Source organism: Manduca sexta, chromosome 16 (assembly GCF_014839805.1).
Source record: "Manduca sexta isolate Smith_Timp_Sample1 chromosome 16, JHU_Msex_v1.0, whole genome shotgun sequence".
NCBI classification, from domain to species: Eukaryota; Metazoa; Arthropoda; class Insecta; order Lepidoptera; family Sphingidae; genus Manduca; species Manduca sexta.
The window spans coordinates 9,780,152-9,796,690 of NC_051130.1; the positions used below are offsets into that span (position 1 = coordinate 9,780,152).

At 34.4% G+C, this 16,539-nt stretch overlaps 2 protein-coding genes across 3 annotated transcripts in view; one reads left to right on the forward strand and one right to left on the reverse strand.

Annotated features, from left to right (window-relative positions):
- The window catches only part of LOC115454885 (probable beta-hexosaminidase fdl), a 122,122-nt gene that overhangs the window by 52,112 nt on the left and 53,471 nt on the right, over positions 1–16,539 (forward strand). For both annotated transcript variants that reach the window (XM_037439110.1, XM_037439113.1), the window contains exon 3: positions 8,386–8,437. The gene's annotated coding sequence lies outside the window, so the exon portion shown is untranslated. The remainder of the gene's footprint in view (positions 1–8,385; positions 8,438–16,539) is intronic.
- Positions 4,524–16,539, reverse strand: part of LOC115453090 — a 39,718-nt gene continuing 27,702 nt past the window's right edge. Inside the window, exons 4-5 of the mRNA XM_030181733.2 lie at positions 6,978–7,073; positions 4,524–6,453 (exon numbers count right to left, since the gene is read on the reverse strand). Of these exons, the coding sequence (XP_030037593.1) occupies positions 6,349–6,453; positions 6,978–7,073 (201 nt within the window). The 3' untranslated portion in view covers positions 4,524–6,348. The remainder of the gene's footprint in view (positions 6,454–6,977; positions 7,074–16,539) is intronic.

Below are 16,539 nucleotides of genomic sequence, written 5' to 3' on the forward strand. Positions count from 1 at the left end.
GCGTTTCGTTATTGAAGTCCGCGGTTGTTCACACATCCGCGTGCAATACCTTTTTAAATCCAACGGTTTACCAACGCTGTGTGACTATTGAAACGGATGTAAAGCAACGCTATGTGAATGAATTCTGTATGCTAGAAATTGATGTTTTTTTTTTCAATAGCATTTTATCGTGAGCTTAAGTAATTGTGGTTTATAATCTATATTCTTTCTTTTTGTTATTAGGTTTAGGTAATTGTGGTAGATAATGGTTTAATCTTTTCTATCAGTTAGTGGTAGATTTTCTACATGCGATTGTCTGGGTGAGCTAATGATTCCTTATGTTTACGCGAATGTTAGACATCGAAATAAAAGTTTGTATAATTTGTAAAAAATATTAAAATATAGGTAAATATTGTGGCTGGCTTTTCGGACGACCAATACCTCAGTCCGTCTCGTGAATATGAAATGCAGTCGAAAAGTCGCGAGAAAATTCAAATATAAAAAACCGCTATAGTTTTATTTCAAAGAGTAAGTACTAACGTATATTTCTGCTGAGCAAGCATCTCAACAATGTTGTGTTTTGATTTATAGGCAGTGTAATTATTTCTTTTTTTGAGCGCTAAATGTGTTTTGTTTTGCCTCATAAAACCGTATCTACGTATTTACTTACTCACGGTTCTCATGAAATTGTTCCATGGAATTACACTAAATACCATATTGTTAACAAATGCAAGTTTATTGACTTCTCTTACAAGGCCGCTGATTACACATTTTGAGCAATGTTTTATTCAACTTTGTTATCTGCGTTTCCTGCACCTTTACATTATTTTTATACAAATGATAACTTTGTACATGTTTAAATGGAAATAGATTATTTGTTATCCGCAGAAAAGTGAAGCGCAAAAAAAATGTGCTATCGACTCGTAACTTCACTACGAACTTGGAACTCTTAAAACTTCAACGGTCTTACGATTTTCATATAGCGTATGGCGGCATTTACATAACTATGTAGGTTAAATTTTTAATCACTGATTTAATTATTCGGTGTATCAATTATGGCTTTAACAAATTTATGATTGATTATATTTAATTTTCAATTAAACTTTACATCATTATGCCATCTGGACACAATTAGAATATATTATGGATAATGGAATATTTGGTTGATGATGATTATTTATATTTAGATGTTTTTCCTCTAATAATAATTAAATAATTATTTAAAATCATATTCGTAACAATACAATTGTTCGGTAATAAATATCGTTAATTTTTAAATGTAATTAATGCTACAACATTGAATTTATAGTATAAATATTATAACAAAAACATTATAAGTTATGAATTTATTCCACCATATTGGTCTAATATAAATCGTATTGTTTCTGCAATTTACAAAACATGCAGTATTTTTAGAACCGTAAGCAAGTTTACGTCCAGGCATGTAATTCAGTGCTGCGAGCACTTTACCTGCAATTCCGGGACGTGCCATTTTGGATCTTAATGCTGCAACTTTGTATGATGTACTGTACATTTTGCAGTCTCCAGCAATCATGTGGGTGATTTTCATTCTATATGTATTAGTAGTTTACAAGCTCGTTTCTTTGGCGAGAAGGAAGCGGCTTCCAAGAGTTTAGTCAAAAACATTGGGAAGAAGCTTATTTTCAGTAGTGGTCTATGTGATGATTATAAAAAAACAGGCAAATATTTGGTTAAAATAATGGTTAGTAATCGGTACCGCCCATGTAGAGTGGTAAAGCAATTGTGTACGAGTTTCCAATATTTAAGAAAAATGTAAAGGATCCCTGCTTAATTTCACTGTACAAAACGTTTCAGCAATGTTGTTACTTAAAGTTGGGTTTTTGCATAATAATGGTACATAATATGTCAACCTCAATAATGATGAAAATAAAATTTGGAGACCAAGTAGAATACTAGAAATGTGCAACGCGGAAATGAATGATTGTAAGAAACTATTTTCCGCTATGTGCCAAGATTAATATAATATGTTGTTAGTATGCAATTCAAGGGGTTTTGATTAAAATAAAAAGAACTATCACTGACTACAAATATTTGTGAAAACAAATATTACACAAACCAACCGACTGATACGACTGTTAATGAATAACCGCCTCGTCTATCAAGCACGCAGCGTTTTTATAGCAAAAAGTATCACAAATACTCTCACAAAATCATTTTTATTTTAACAATATAATAATATACTACGTTTGCCGCCCTAGCAGCCTTATTGCTTGCGTTTAAAGTATATTTTCATTTAATAACACATTCGTGATTAGAGTAATTAGCGAACATGCGCAAACAATATCGAGTCTCGCGAATCGCTCGTGTACAACGATAGCTCGTTTTTCTTTTGCGGTTGTTAACGTTAATGTATGTTAAAATATGCGCTATTTATCGATGATTGATGACCAATAAATTGGTGTTCGAACAATGATAATGTCGGCCATGATATTTCACATACAATAAGCTTGGACAATTTAGGAAAGTCAAATGATTAATGATTAACATATTGTGTTTGTGATTTTAGACTCATTTTATGCGTGTGTTTTTTTCTTAAATTAAACTTATATCTGAACTAGCTTGAGTTTGCTGCCATTGGTATTCAAGGCTTTGAAGGAAGCGGTCAATTTAATTACACGCGGATTAAATGCAGATTGTAGTCTTATAAGCAGGATGTTGTCGATCGGTCCAAAAATGTTCACGTAACATCCTTTGAAGTATCGGTGTTGGTAAGTACATAATTACATTCATCCTTTTTTAATCTTTACTTAAGGATCTTAGTCGTAATTTCGCGACGATCGTTGCTCCGTACGTCCTTTCAAAGGTGTTTACTCATTTTTCAAGATTCCAAAATTTTTTTTTGTAATAAAACCCTGGCCTCATACGCAGGAACCGATAAAAACTATTTATAATGCCCACATTGAAACTTAAATTAAAGGAATTATTAAATATAGCTGGGATATAACTGTCTCTCAAATACGATCTTGTGACGTCACCGCCCAGCGGCCCCACACGAGGTTTATCAGGTCATCCACCCATTCACGGGCCCGTCCTTAGTTTCCATTCCATTTCAATCAATTCTGAACTATTTCGGGCCGCTCGGACTGTAGTCTGCACCCAATATAGTCACAATTGTTTTATTTAAACCGATCACGTCTCGTCGCTGTTTTAGTCTAGAAGCTAAAGTGTTTTGAGTATTTGCGAGTTTTTATTTTATGTGTTACAGATTTTTTAGCCGAATAATTAGAAAATTAAGTATTACTTACCCCCGTCGTGAGTACTTGGTTGAGGTATACACATAAATACACTATCCAGAAAAAACACTATCCAGAACATTTAAAAATACTGGCGCTGCATTCAAATAATCTGGAAAAATGAAATCATGTCACATAAAACCCTGAAATTATACCAGCTACAAAGTCCTTCAAAGTTTAAACCTAAATTCAATAGCTCGTGCACCTTTTTTTTCTCCCGCAGTAATACTCCATGTTATGGATGCCTTCTTGAACCTGGGGAGCGGAAGAATGGTTATGTCGGCTTTAGGTCTGGTCCCTACCGATTATGCCATCATACCGACTTAAACCTGCTATGACCTGCTCCTGCGCACGTGAGACGGTTCCGGGCGGTCGAGAGTGCTTCCGAATTCGCCGGACCCGTCTTAGCACAATGCCGCTACTCGGGTCATCTCTTTTGTGGCTTAGGGGTCCCCTTTCTTCGGCACCATTTATTGAATGAATCTGCGTATTCCCCGTTACGCGGCAACGACTCCCGATAGCAACCTTTTAATCGCCTCTTACAACAGGCAGGAGATACCATGTCGGAATTCTTTAAATGCCCCCATACCACAGGCCTTGGCACTTGCACCCCGCTACTGTGCTACCGTGCTGTGTAATCATGATATTTTGGTTCTTATCTACAACACGTCACAGATAATTAAGCAAGCTATCAAAAATGATTCATAAAATCTTTTTCTTTGTCTACTTAATACAATACGTTATCGGTTAATTATTTTAATCAGGCCATAAATAGTTTTATAAATTCATAAGCTCTTTATATAATCTTAATCATGTCAGGAGATATTAATTTTATGATATCAATATGCTCTTTGTAGTACAATTGTATTATCAAAATAGATATCACATACGTTCGTTATTGCGCTATATTGTGATTAGTAGTACGTCATGCATTTAAACTATATTTTTATAACACTAATCTACCCACGTCGCTCCGCCCAGCCGGGGTAATAATCAAATTAAAAATTATAGGTTAATTATGGGATTATCAATCATCAAAGGATCGTCACGGACATCACAGGGTCGCTCGTCGGACGCACTTGAGCCAAATGCCGCCCGATGTGATCTGATATTGTTTTTTTTTTAAGCAGGTAATATCTGACTTAGGAACCGCTATTTTTATTTACCCATTTAGATGTAAAATTGCATAATATGTGACGTCACACAAAGGGGAGGAGGACCTACAAATGTGACCACCTGAAAAGGACGGAAAAAAGTAAAAACATTAAATTCATTTGACGTAATTTATGTATGGCCCCTAATACAATTTCTTTATTTATTTATTTGTAAAACATGCTTGCAGCCGCTTTCTATAGTTCTAAGCTATTTAACATCATGCAAAAGTATTTTGACCTATAAATGCCTAGCTTACTATGGCCTGACAGTTCACATTAAACTTTACGACCGACGTGAACGTAGCTACGGAACGCGTTACGTAAAGTAGTACAACCCGGATGAATGGACTAACTTCAAACCGATCATGGACTGCTCAATTATTTTGACGTTTGTCGAATATAAGCAGCTATGGCGATGGTAACAAAACTTAAAATTAAACACATACAATATTAATGTTAATATTTATTGTGGTTATTTAGGCTCATAACTTATACTTAGTCTAGTCATAAGACTTGATCTGAACTGTTACATTCCTATAGTTATGTTACAATATTACTAATAACACTATTATGTAATTTGTGTAGGGGAACACAAAAAAATGTTTTCTCCCTTCATAAGATATTTTAAGTCAAATAATATGTGTATACAAAAAGGTAGAAATTAAATTGTAACATACATATCGTATTTTTTTAATTAAAAATTCAAATATTAATATGAGATCAAAACATGTTTCAGCTTTTCTAAACAGATTAAAATATAATAATACTTGGTGTTACAGCAGATCTTACAGGAACCAACATTAGTATACAGAAGATGAAACAAAACGTATAAGCGAAAAAAAACAGGATTAAAATGGCTATGTTATAATTTACTGGAAATATGATGATAAGTTATTTAATTTTAATAAAAAAAATATGTCAAGTAAATATAAAGTTAACTGAATATAGTCTAAATACTTATCATTTATAAATATGACAATACAGTTATTGTTTATTACGCGTACTGTTTCTCTAATAATGAAATAAAAAAAATGAGTGACGACATCTACTTCCCATACTGAAAAAACAAATTATTACCTTTCTTACATAAAATATAATATAAGAACATAATATAGTTCATTTAAATAGATAAGGTAAGGTGACAGATTTGACAAAACTTAAAGCGGAGAATTCTGTGCTTATTTGTTGCTACTGTCATAAGGCAATGCGAGATATGTTTAAGGCAGGTGCACCCTTGGCAGTGGCATATCATAAAATATTGATATCCGCAATCCACAGCTGTATAAGGAGCAAAAAAACTTCGCCTCTTTCTACTTTTAACTGTTAAGGTCTACGATACACAAATCCATCCTCAGATATGATACAGGTCACGCGCTATCGCTTCCATCGTGTAAATTCAGTGCGCGTAGTTTCAAATCCTCAGACGGGCTATCTGACAGTTTTGATGAATGGCGCACCGTGCCTCACAGAAAGGATCAACACACGAAAATATACGACTAAAAATATTTAAAAACTTTCACTACGGATGTCGGAAAGTCTGAGCCCTTTTCTACCATGTGTTAAGCATAACATCGATTAGTGCTATTCCACTCACTACAGTATTACATCATATATATCTTCACTAAAATATATTAGGCGTCCGTGTTTAGTGTTATGTAGGTAGCAGATCGAGAACTAAGCTTAGCTTGGCTTAGCTAGCGTGGCTGAGAAAGCTACACTTGGTTTACATAACAGTGCACACAAGTATGGAAAAATATCACGACTATACGAGCCAAACTTCGCTTAGTTTTTCATCTGCAACCGACATTATTAATTTCACACATATTTACGATTAATATAAAATTCCAGCAGTGCTTTGATTATAAACTATATTGTTCAAAATACCCTTCAATAAATGCAAGGGGCTTAGTAAAACTACATTACGTCTAGTACAAGGCATTTTATAACTTGGTGTCTCGAAGCATGACTGCTGCTTCGTACGACGGCAACTCGGTGTCGCATCCCGATGAGTGCTGGCACTGAGGGCATGGCTCCGTGACCACCTCCTAAAATCAAGAGGTATGGTTTCATTCTTATGTGGATACCAAATATGCTTAAATTCCAAAATCGTCATCAGCCACGTAATGTCTACATAAAATAGTATCTCCTCCAAAGATTTCGACTTCTAGCAGCGGTTTGCATCCAGAAATTTCCTGCCACCGTTACCAAATTACTGTCCAATTAGAAGTTGCTTGCGTTTTATCGCTAATGCCAGATGGTCATCAAAAACTGCTGAGCGTTCGAAAAAAATAATTGATCAAAAAAAATCTGGAAAATACAGCTAGCAATTTAGTACCATTCAAAATAAGTCGTAATAGAGATCGTACACGTAAAATTTTATTCTGACATTACTGTCAGCGTGAATCCTCTCATTGTTTAAATATCATCAGTTGTTCGGTACCAGGCAATGTATTCAATAAAAAGTCTTGCCTCACATCTATATACACAGAAAACTCGCAAATATATAATCTAACAATTAAATGTGTAAAATAAAATAAATTTCCTACTAAAAGGATACTAAATAACTCACCTTTAGATCGTTAATACAATCTTCATGATGCAAGGGGCCCTCGACCACCGTTTCGTACGCGGGCGGGGGTCCAGGCAGGGCGGTGTCCACATGGGCCTGAAACAAGCACGGTTTGTGAGACCTCTGTGAATAATTTGCGTCTGCAATGTTAAACGATGTGGGTATAAACGGCCCCCGACCCTTTGGGAGACAGCGTAATTGATCCGTTATTTACGGGTTAAATTGAATTTGTCTATTTTTAGGATCTGTTAGATAAATACGTGTTTAAATTTGGTAACCTTTAATACAAGTTCAAACACAGTAATCATCAAATTTAATGTCCTAATATCAAGCTAAGATATTAAGTAGACTTCAGTTTTATTTTTCAATTCTTTGTGCTGAAAGTCAAAGTAGTAATTTACCATATACTTTATTTTAATCACTTTTGTATGATAAATCTTATAGAGGTATATACATAACAACATAAATCAACCGTCCCCGGACAGTTCTGCCCGCTGCCGCGTTATTTTTAACCTTATCTCGTATAATTATCGAATTCAAATTAAAAAATTGTCTCCGTAACCATTGTCTATTGTTTCGTATATTTGTTTGTTCTGTTGTTGATTGTTTTTCTCTTCAACCTTACGTAATGTCTTATAGAGTATTATAAATTACTGATGAAAATATAAATGACTGATGTATTATGTTAGATAATAATGGTAGAAATGTTTTTTTTAATAATATAACGTCGAAAGCTGTTCTTTCAATAAATATAACCCCTGATTTAAAAACTTGCCGGGTACTGACAAATAGTCACGAACACGAGTGTGTAAGCTTATTAGAGTGTATTCATTACTCATATTCGTGCACGAATTATTCGCCAAGTCATTTGTCGAAATATTCGCCGATAGTCTAAATGAGGCATAACCGTCAATGGCGAAAACAAACATGGTAAATCGTGTAAAATACAGTCTTATAATAATACCCAAAAGGGTGTCGAAATACCCGTTCGAAATATGAATTTGAATGACGTATCCAAAGCGTTCTGTCACTTATAGGGACGTATGTCACTGACGTGTCTGCGATAACAATGACGTTCTGTGTCCAATTAAATTGACTAATGGACTAGCAAATAATATGCTTTACCGTTTTGATAATAAAACATATTTCTAAATATAGTTCATCTAATTAATCCTCGTCTCACCACGACATTGAGCGCTTTTGTCGCCTGCAATTTTTCATTACGAAAATTTTGAATTCAAATAACGAAGCGTATTTTCAGTTAGGTGTACACAGAAAAAGTTTTTGTTGGATATTGAGAGTAGCTCAGTTTGGCTGTTACGAATTTCAATTTGTATAAACGTTTTCACTGATCATACATAACTTTAATTACTGGTCGATATTTTTACAATTTTTTTTTCTTTTCCAGATGAACCCGAAGACTGTTGCGAGGCCTAACTGACGTTATATTTAATGTAATGGTGAGTATAGAAACCGGGTATAGAATATACAAGTATTATGCGATATGCTACAGTGCCATAAGATTATAAGTCTCAGAGCTAACATTCTTTTTTTAATATGTGCACGGCAATATGACCCCTTTGCACATGATGATAAGTAAAATGGGGTCCAATAGACACTCGACTGACGAGAAATAATGACCCTTCGGCAGTCGACACAATAGGGTACCGGACTCATTTTTGTTCTTTACTATTATCAAATATTTACATAATATAAATAATATAAATTATAACACAGAAGGAATTATTGAAATCCGGTAAAAAATCAACAAGTTATAAGTCTTTGAATTTCGGTGGAAGGGGTAATTAACAAGAAACAGAAAAGAGACGAAATACCCACGTGTGACGTCATCGGGAATTACGACGCGTGCAAAAGAAAGAGATGAAGCGATATCCCCACATCGCACTCACTTCTGCTCATTACAATATTTTAAATATGAATTACTCGTTCATTTTTTAACCAATATTTATGCAGTTTTTGCAGGAGTGCTTCTTTTTCGTATTATTGACCATTACATATAGAATAATGTACAAAATCAAGCATAGGCCGGTCCCCTATTATGTCGGCCTATTGGAACTGGATATATTCAGACTGATCCCGGAACGATACACATTTACATAGGCCACTATGGTGGGGTTTAACAGCTAGTGTACGGCGGTCGCTATCCGGGCGGATATAAAGTGTATCCTACCACCAGCATGAATTACATGATATATTTATCTTGAGATTTATCCTGTATTATGATAATGTCTTGTATAGTTGCCTAGTGTCTAGTAACGATTGACGTGGCAATAACTTACTTAAAGCTAATATGTAAATTATGTAGCAGCAAGCATGCTGTGCCGTGGTGTGAAATATTCTTAGTAATGGTTAAGGCGCTGACTCACTATTACAAGGTTCAATGTTCTATTTTATAATTGATTTATGTATTATATAATCCTATATTTTTAGTAAAAAATACCGATAATCCCTAATGATAAATAAAGGGGGAATTGTTGTCCTCCGATTTTTAGCAACATGACAATTTTCAATGTAATTTTTCCAATATAAATAAAAATGAACATAGGACCTTGAAATAGTAAGCCAGAGATATAACATCTAATGACTTTAACGAGCGTATTAAAAATATAACTATATGCTATAATATGCACTAGCATAGCACTAGCTATAGACAGGAAATAATGACATTGAATTATATGTGAATATATTTTTCTTAAATGTAACACAGGTAGTCAAATATTCTTTAAAATAGTCACGAAGCCCGCTCGCTACATCACATGGTCGCTACATTACATGGTAAGCTACAGAACGATGACGGATCCGAAGTAATTTGGTAGTAGAGTTAAATCCGAAGTTCGTCTTTTCTTCGTTTCTGACTGACATTTCGACATTAGTTTTTCAAAGTAGACCGTCTGTCGTGACCTGCTAATGACTAGCGGGTGGCGAACCAATGGTTCGTGTGCCAGTAAAGGCAGCATAAGAAAATAATTCGGCCACGCGAGTAATACGCCAAACATTGTATACGTATCTATCTTGTGGCTTCACTTTGCTTAACATCAGATACAGTGAAGCCACAATGGTGCCCAGGTAAAAAAAAAAAACAAAAACATAGTTGATCACTAAAAAAGTCTGTAAAAGGGTCACTCGTATAAATAAAGCCGGTCCTGGATGGCACGTTACAGGCAATTTTTTTTTAATATATACATAATGGCACATTAACTAATGATGGTTAGCCATCCCTGTGCTAGTCTAAACAATATGTGCCTAGATTCAAGCCAAGCATTCTCGAGCAGCTCACATTGTGGGCAAGAATATCACGGTGATAATATTAAACGTTTTTAAAGGTCAATACATGATATTCACTGTTGCTGAGGGTAGTATTGTCTGCATTAACCGCAAAATGTCATACAATGGAATATTACTTTACATCTGGTGTGTTTCTCTGTCCACTGCGTATATTGAATATATCTGAATAGACTTCAAATATATATATGTCGCTTAACACAACTACTATTACTTTTGGCAGTCTTTTGGTACAAAATACCCGTAAAAGCAGACTAAGGAGCGACATAATCGTAATGTAACGACTAGCTTACGTACTTAGGAACATATACAGGGGTAGGCCTTATGTTGTAACTCGCTATCGTAGTGACAAAAAGTGATTTATTTGCTTGATTTATTTTTGCTTACAAACTTAAGCTTGAAAAAATTACATACAAAGTCCATGACACGATGCAATAATGAAAATTTTGTCTTTTTGCGATACCAAATATAATTTTGAATATTTTTATCATCTCAAACACTGTTACTAAAGGTGTCAGTAAGGACCAAATTGAAGTATCAGTAGATATACATGTGTTGCACGACCAAAACCCGAACTATGTTCCAGATCTGACCGGTAGAATCCACAATACGTGCGGTTCTGGGTCGAATGCCGGACGTAGCTCCAGCCCCAAAGACCCGATGCATTGTAAACTGATGCGAAATGCTGATTCTTAACCGACTTTAAAATAAAATATGACGAGATCTTATATAAATCACATTAGTTACTCAGTAACTGACTGGTACTTTGTAAATATTTGTAATATGTTGACTGACAAAGTGTACCTAAAATAGACCCTTATGATGACTATATTGCACGTCAACATAACTAAAATTACACAAAAAATATCAATTTCCAATCACTGACATTACGTGAGTGCAACAACGTCCATTAACGAGCTGTTTTCGCTTAAAATATGAAACAATGGTGAATGGTGGCTCGCGTCGCTCCGAACAGTTCCTATTGGAATCGGATATGTACGAGTTGTTTGCGGACACAGCAAATGTTTGATCGACCGATAAATTATCCTAACTTTGCTCTGACCTTTTTGTTTCGTTGACGTTTATTGATTTGTTCGTGTAATGGGCATATAATTTAATTACAATCAATCAATCAACGAATCGATCGTTTCGGTATTTGTTTATTGGAAATTAGCTTTTGCCCGTAGTTCCGCTTGTGTGATTTTTTCGGGGTTAATTATTTCCGGGTATAAAAAGTAACCTATAGCACTCAGGAGTAATATAGCTAGCTATTAGTGAGAGAATTTTCAAAATCGGTTCAATAATTCCAGAGATTATTATATTATATTATATTATATTATATATATTAGCCCTTACTAACAAACTCGCAAAATTTTCCTATTTATAATTTAGTAAGTATAGATACGAATGTGCCTGTAGGATATTGGTATATCAGTAAATTTTGGTAACTCATAGTGGATATTAATTTGAACTGAATTATTTAGACTCAATAACCATCGCTCGAGAACAACATTTTTGGATGAAAATCTTTCTAATGGCCGCTCTATATAATTTTAGAACTCTTTGGGCTTGATGTAATTTTTTTTTAAATCTGCAGCTCCCTTAATTTTGCGTTGAAATACTAAAATGTCTTTGGTGACCGTCTAATGTCATTAACGTACGAAATTTACATATTTTTCTTTTCATAACTGGCTCTATCCCTAGGAAGACATATTCCAAAAAAATATATAATAATTCTATATTTAATTCCGAATAGTAAAACAGATAATGTCAGTCTATTGTCGTCTCACTCTACTGGCGACATCTGATAAGCAAAGTTAGAACCTTAGAAAAACACCTTTACCTGAAAAAAATCACAACACTTCCACCTCAAAATAAAAAAGCAATCACTCGTAAACACAGCGTGATATTAACAGCGTTTTAACCAAGTTAGAGCATCCAAATCGAAAAATGCGACCACACGGTACCTATACCTTAATAGGTTAAGTGCGTTTGCCATTGCGAGTTTGCAGGGAACGTTTGGCCGATAGTCGAGTTAAGGGCGCTATGCTATCTTCGCAAAGGTTCCAGTAATCGATAGTTTGGTATGGAAAGCGTCTGGGTACTCAGTCTGTTATTGATATGTCAGGGTATTTGGTATTGAAGACTTGCATATTCTTCATAGGCATTTATTATTCTTTCTTTACGATTTACACTATAGTAATTGGTAAGTTTGATGGTATAGGAAACAACCGGCCGATTATTTTTTTTTTTATTGCTTTGAATGACGAGATGAGGTTGCCGTTCGCCTGATGGTAAGCGATACGACCGCTTGTAAACACTAGAAACACCTTCCAACACCTTGAATTACAATGTATTGTTTGGTATTCCAGTGCGCTCACCATCCTGAGACATGATGTTCAGTCTTATTATGTTCAGTAGTTACACTGGCTACTATATTCTTTAAATCGGAACACAATAGTAACTACACACTGCTGCTTGGCGGCAGAAAGAGACATTGCGGTGGTACCAACACAGTACTCTCAAATATGTGAGACCAGTAAATCAAATTCTTAAGATTTTGTACCAGAAGACTACATTATCTGAGTATTATAGGGTACTTTTTATTTGAGAAATATATCCTAACGCAGATGATCTTGCAGCCAAAGCTCAAATAATTTAAGTGGAGCAATCAAAACAATAACGGTAAAGCATTTATTTATCTTTCAGACTTCTGTTGTATCAACATATAACTTTTTCTCTAATGTGAATCCTAATTGAAGCCCAAAAATGTAGAAAACTTATTGTATAATCTATCTAGATATACAATTAGGAAGCACAGAGAGGAATCAGTCATTTAGCCGCCGCCCCTCGCGCCGTGCCTCTCCCCGCCGGAGCGTGAACCGCATTCAGTGCGAATCGACGGGCCGTAACCAATTATCGCAAATGCGATTTTTATTTCGAGCCAGCGTCGTCGGCTGTTGAAACTAGGGGAATCTTTGTTCCCCATAGATCACGCGGATCTCTGATTGGTGTGAATGCCGATGCGGATCATGGGAATATATCGTATTGGATTTATAAGGGATGTTCGTTAATAAGGTACTCGTTTGCAAGACTCTGTCTGCGTAGATAGTCATTTGTATATTTCTGTCACTATACTTTAATGTATTTATTACTTTCAGTAGAATTTCGGACAAAAAAACCAACAGCGATACTGTCGACAACAATTACTCAAAGGCATTTTTCAACCCTTACCCTGCAGTAGAACAATACATAATACAAGGCTAATATTATTTTTTCAACACATTGATATGAAATGATACAATCTCTTGATAAATAAACAATCACGATTAATCAAGTAGGTTATGATAATGTAATGAAACCAAATACACACGATGCAAGACCAATTATAATGAAATTTGCACAGCGGTGTCCGTGACGTCATCGATTACGAAATGAATGGCATCGTTAATTAACAAAAAATAACATTTCATTAAAACAGAAAATTCGAAAATTTCATTATTTTTAAGTCTACAGTTTTTGTAAGTATGTTTGTGAATTCTGCCAAGCTGCAGGTTAGCTTGGTGGACCAAGGGCTAAATCAGTAAAAATAGTTTAAATTCGTGTTAAACAATCAAACAGTAAGTACCTATCCCGGTAGAATGTATTGACATATTTTGTATATTTTGAAACCTGTATATTAAGTACCTACATTCAGCAATAATAAAATGTATTTGTATGTTGTTATTTATATAAGCCAAAGTAACATTTCCGATAGAGATGCTGCTGTTCGTATCTGATGACATTTAAATCTTCGGAGTTTGGAGCTATAGGAAGAATAAAATTTGTATTTGAAAATTTCCTGCTTCTGAACACACTTCAAAGTAGTTTGAATGGTATGGTAGTGCATAGTATAGAAGTAACAATGTGATGATTCAATGGTAGAATTAACGTACGCGAATTTTGTCAAAGGGTATTGTTTTTCATTCTATTTTGCTTGATTTTGGCTTTAGCCGCGACATAGTTCGTTTTAAAAAATTCAATTAAACTTATAGTATTTTCTCACAGACAACGAAACATGTCATTTGTGATAGAATTTTCAAAATCAACGATAGTTCACAAGATTAGCGCATATAAATTAGTTTTATATTACGCCTGCTCTGGCAAAGATGCCGAATATCGTCCTTACGGTTCGTAAACAAAATTATCTTAACCAATATCATAAAGAAAAATTAGCCATCGTACTCCGGTTTCTCCATTTATATGCAAGTACAACCTTTACCTAGTAATTCAACGAACGGGTAGCGGTATAACTAATGACTTTACTATGGAAATAACAGAGATAGGATACCTTTTATTAATGGAACTAAAATGTATATCGGAAATAAAGAGCTTGCCGTTATAGACTCTTATGTCGATACCAAACGAGACATGCATTTAATTTTAAGTAACTTAATTAGTAACGCGATTTGCAATAGTTTCATAGAATATTATAAATTAATATTGTTAGTGTATGATAAAAAAAAATGCAAATAGTTTACGCAGTCTAACAATTTGGTGGGCCGTGTCTTATGTATGAGCATTATAATATAAACATAAGTATACAGGGTCATTTTGACATCGTTGCATCATTCCATGGTTTACGTTCATCATCAGGTGGGCGGGCAGTTCGACCTTTACTTAATTTTTAAAAATAACTAGTCGACCCGACAGACGTTGTCCCGTCTTAACTATGAATTTGCAGCGCGCATTTTGTCAATCGCTGACAGTTATTTCAAACAATTGACAATTATATATAATTAATATATTTTTTAAGTTTTCTTAAATATCCTAATTTTCCGCGCAATTTTTTTTATTTTTTCTTTCATAAGAACCTCCTCCTGACAATAACAAACAGAACAAAAATAAAAAAAATGTGACCAAGGGAAATAGGGATTAATTTTTATATATATAGATAGATAGATTGTCCCATGATTTCTCAGTTAACGCGGATGTTAGACATTAAAATAAAACAATTTTGCGAATTATAACGCGATTTTTATATTACAAATCTTCGAAACGTCGGGAGAAATTTATTATATACACACATTTGTGGCCGATAAAAATGCTTTACTGTTTTAATTGTTAAGCTAGTAAGGACAAGTGATTTTTACAGCATTTTCCAATCAAGTATGCAAGCTTGATCAGACGTTGTTCTTTAGTGGGAACGAATGCAACAAATCGTATTTGTGTTTGTGTACAAAGTTAGATCTTGATTTAAACAGTTTCAGCCATTTGCTTTAGAAGAGGAAAAGGGGGAATTTTTGCCATCGTATTTTATATTTAGATATAACAATACTCATATGTGAGATAGTATTTAATGCTGACTTTTTGTCCGATCGATTTCGGAAATAATGTTTATTTTTCTCATATTAAACCTTCATCCAAAAACTGACTATCTTATTGTTTATTTATTTTTTATACACTTGATGTAGTTATTAGTTAAAGGTGGAATGACCATTATATAAAATTTTACTTGCCTCATGAAATTATGTCGACTTATAAAGTGGATACACACCGTAAAATAGAGGATACCTATATCTGTTTTATTTATTTATTTATTACAGTTTATATACAAAGAGTATAAAGGCGGACTTAATGCCGAAGGCATTCTCTACCAGTCAACCTTTAGGTGGTGCAGAGACTAAAGAGGTAGGTACACAACGAGAGAAGGTTGTGGAGAGAACATTAACAAAGAATACTGAAATCAATTAAAAATATAAAAAATACGAAATACTATTTAATACTGTTTTAGTACAGCATAAAAAATTATAAAGAAATCTACGTAAACGGTATGGTATTAAAAACGTTATTACAGTACTCGACAATATAACTTATGCCGTGAGTATAGTAAAGAGCTTTAAATATTACACGTGGAGCTACCGAACGAGAATCAACAAGTTAGTGACAAACCATCATATAGATAGCGGCGACAGAAACGAGACTATAAATCTAATTAATAATTTCTTTCTAAATATGTTACTTTCGTTGCCGATTATTACACATTTATCCACAGCTCGAAGATATCTACTGCCAAGTACTGTACCTCTGGCCATTACGTCATAAAACAAGATGCTCGCGTAACTATATCAGTGCATGCAAAACAGTAACTATAAATAATGTAGACATAAAGAACAATAAGCAGATGTAATATCTTACGTCAACGCCAGCTCTAATAAAAATAATACCAATGCTTTACGGCTGAACGCAATAGATGACTGCACTGACGACAGATTTAAGA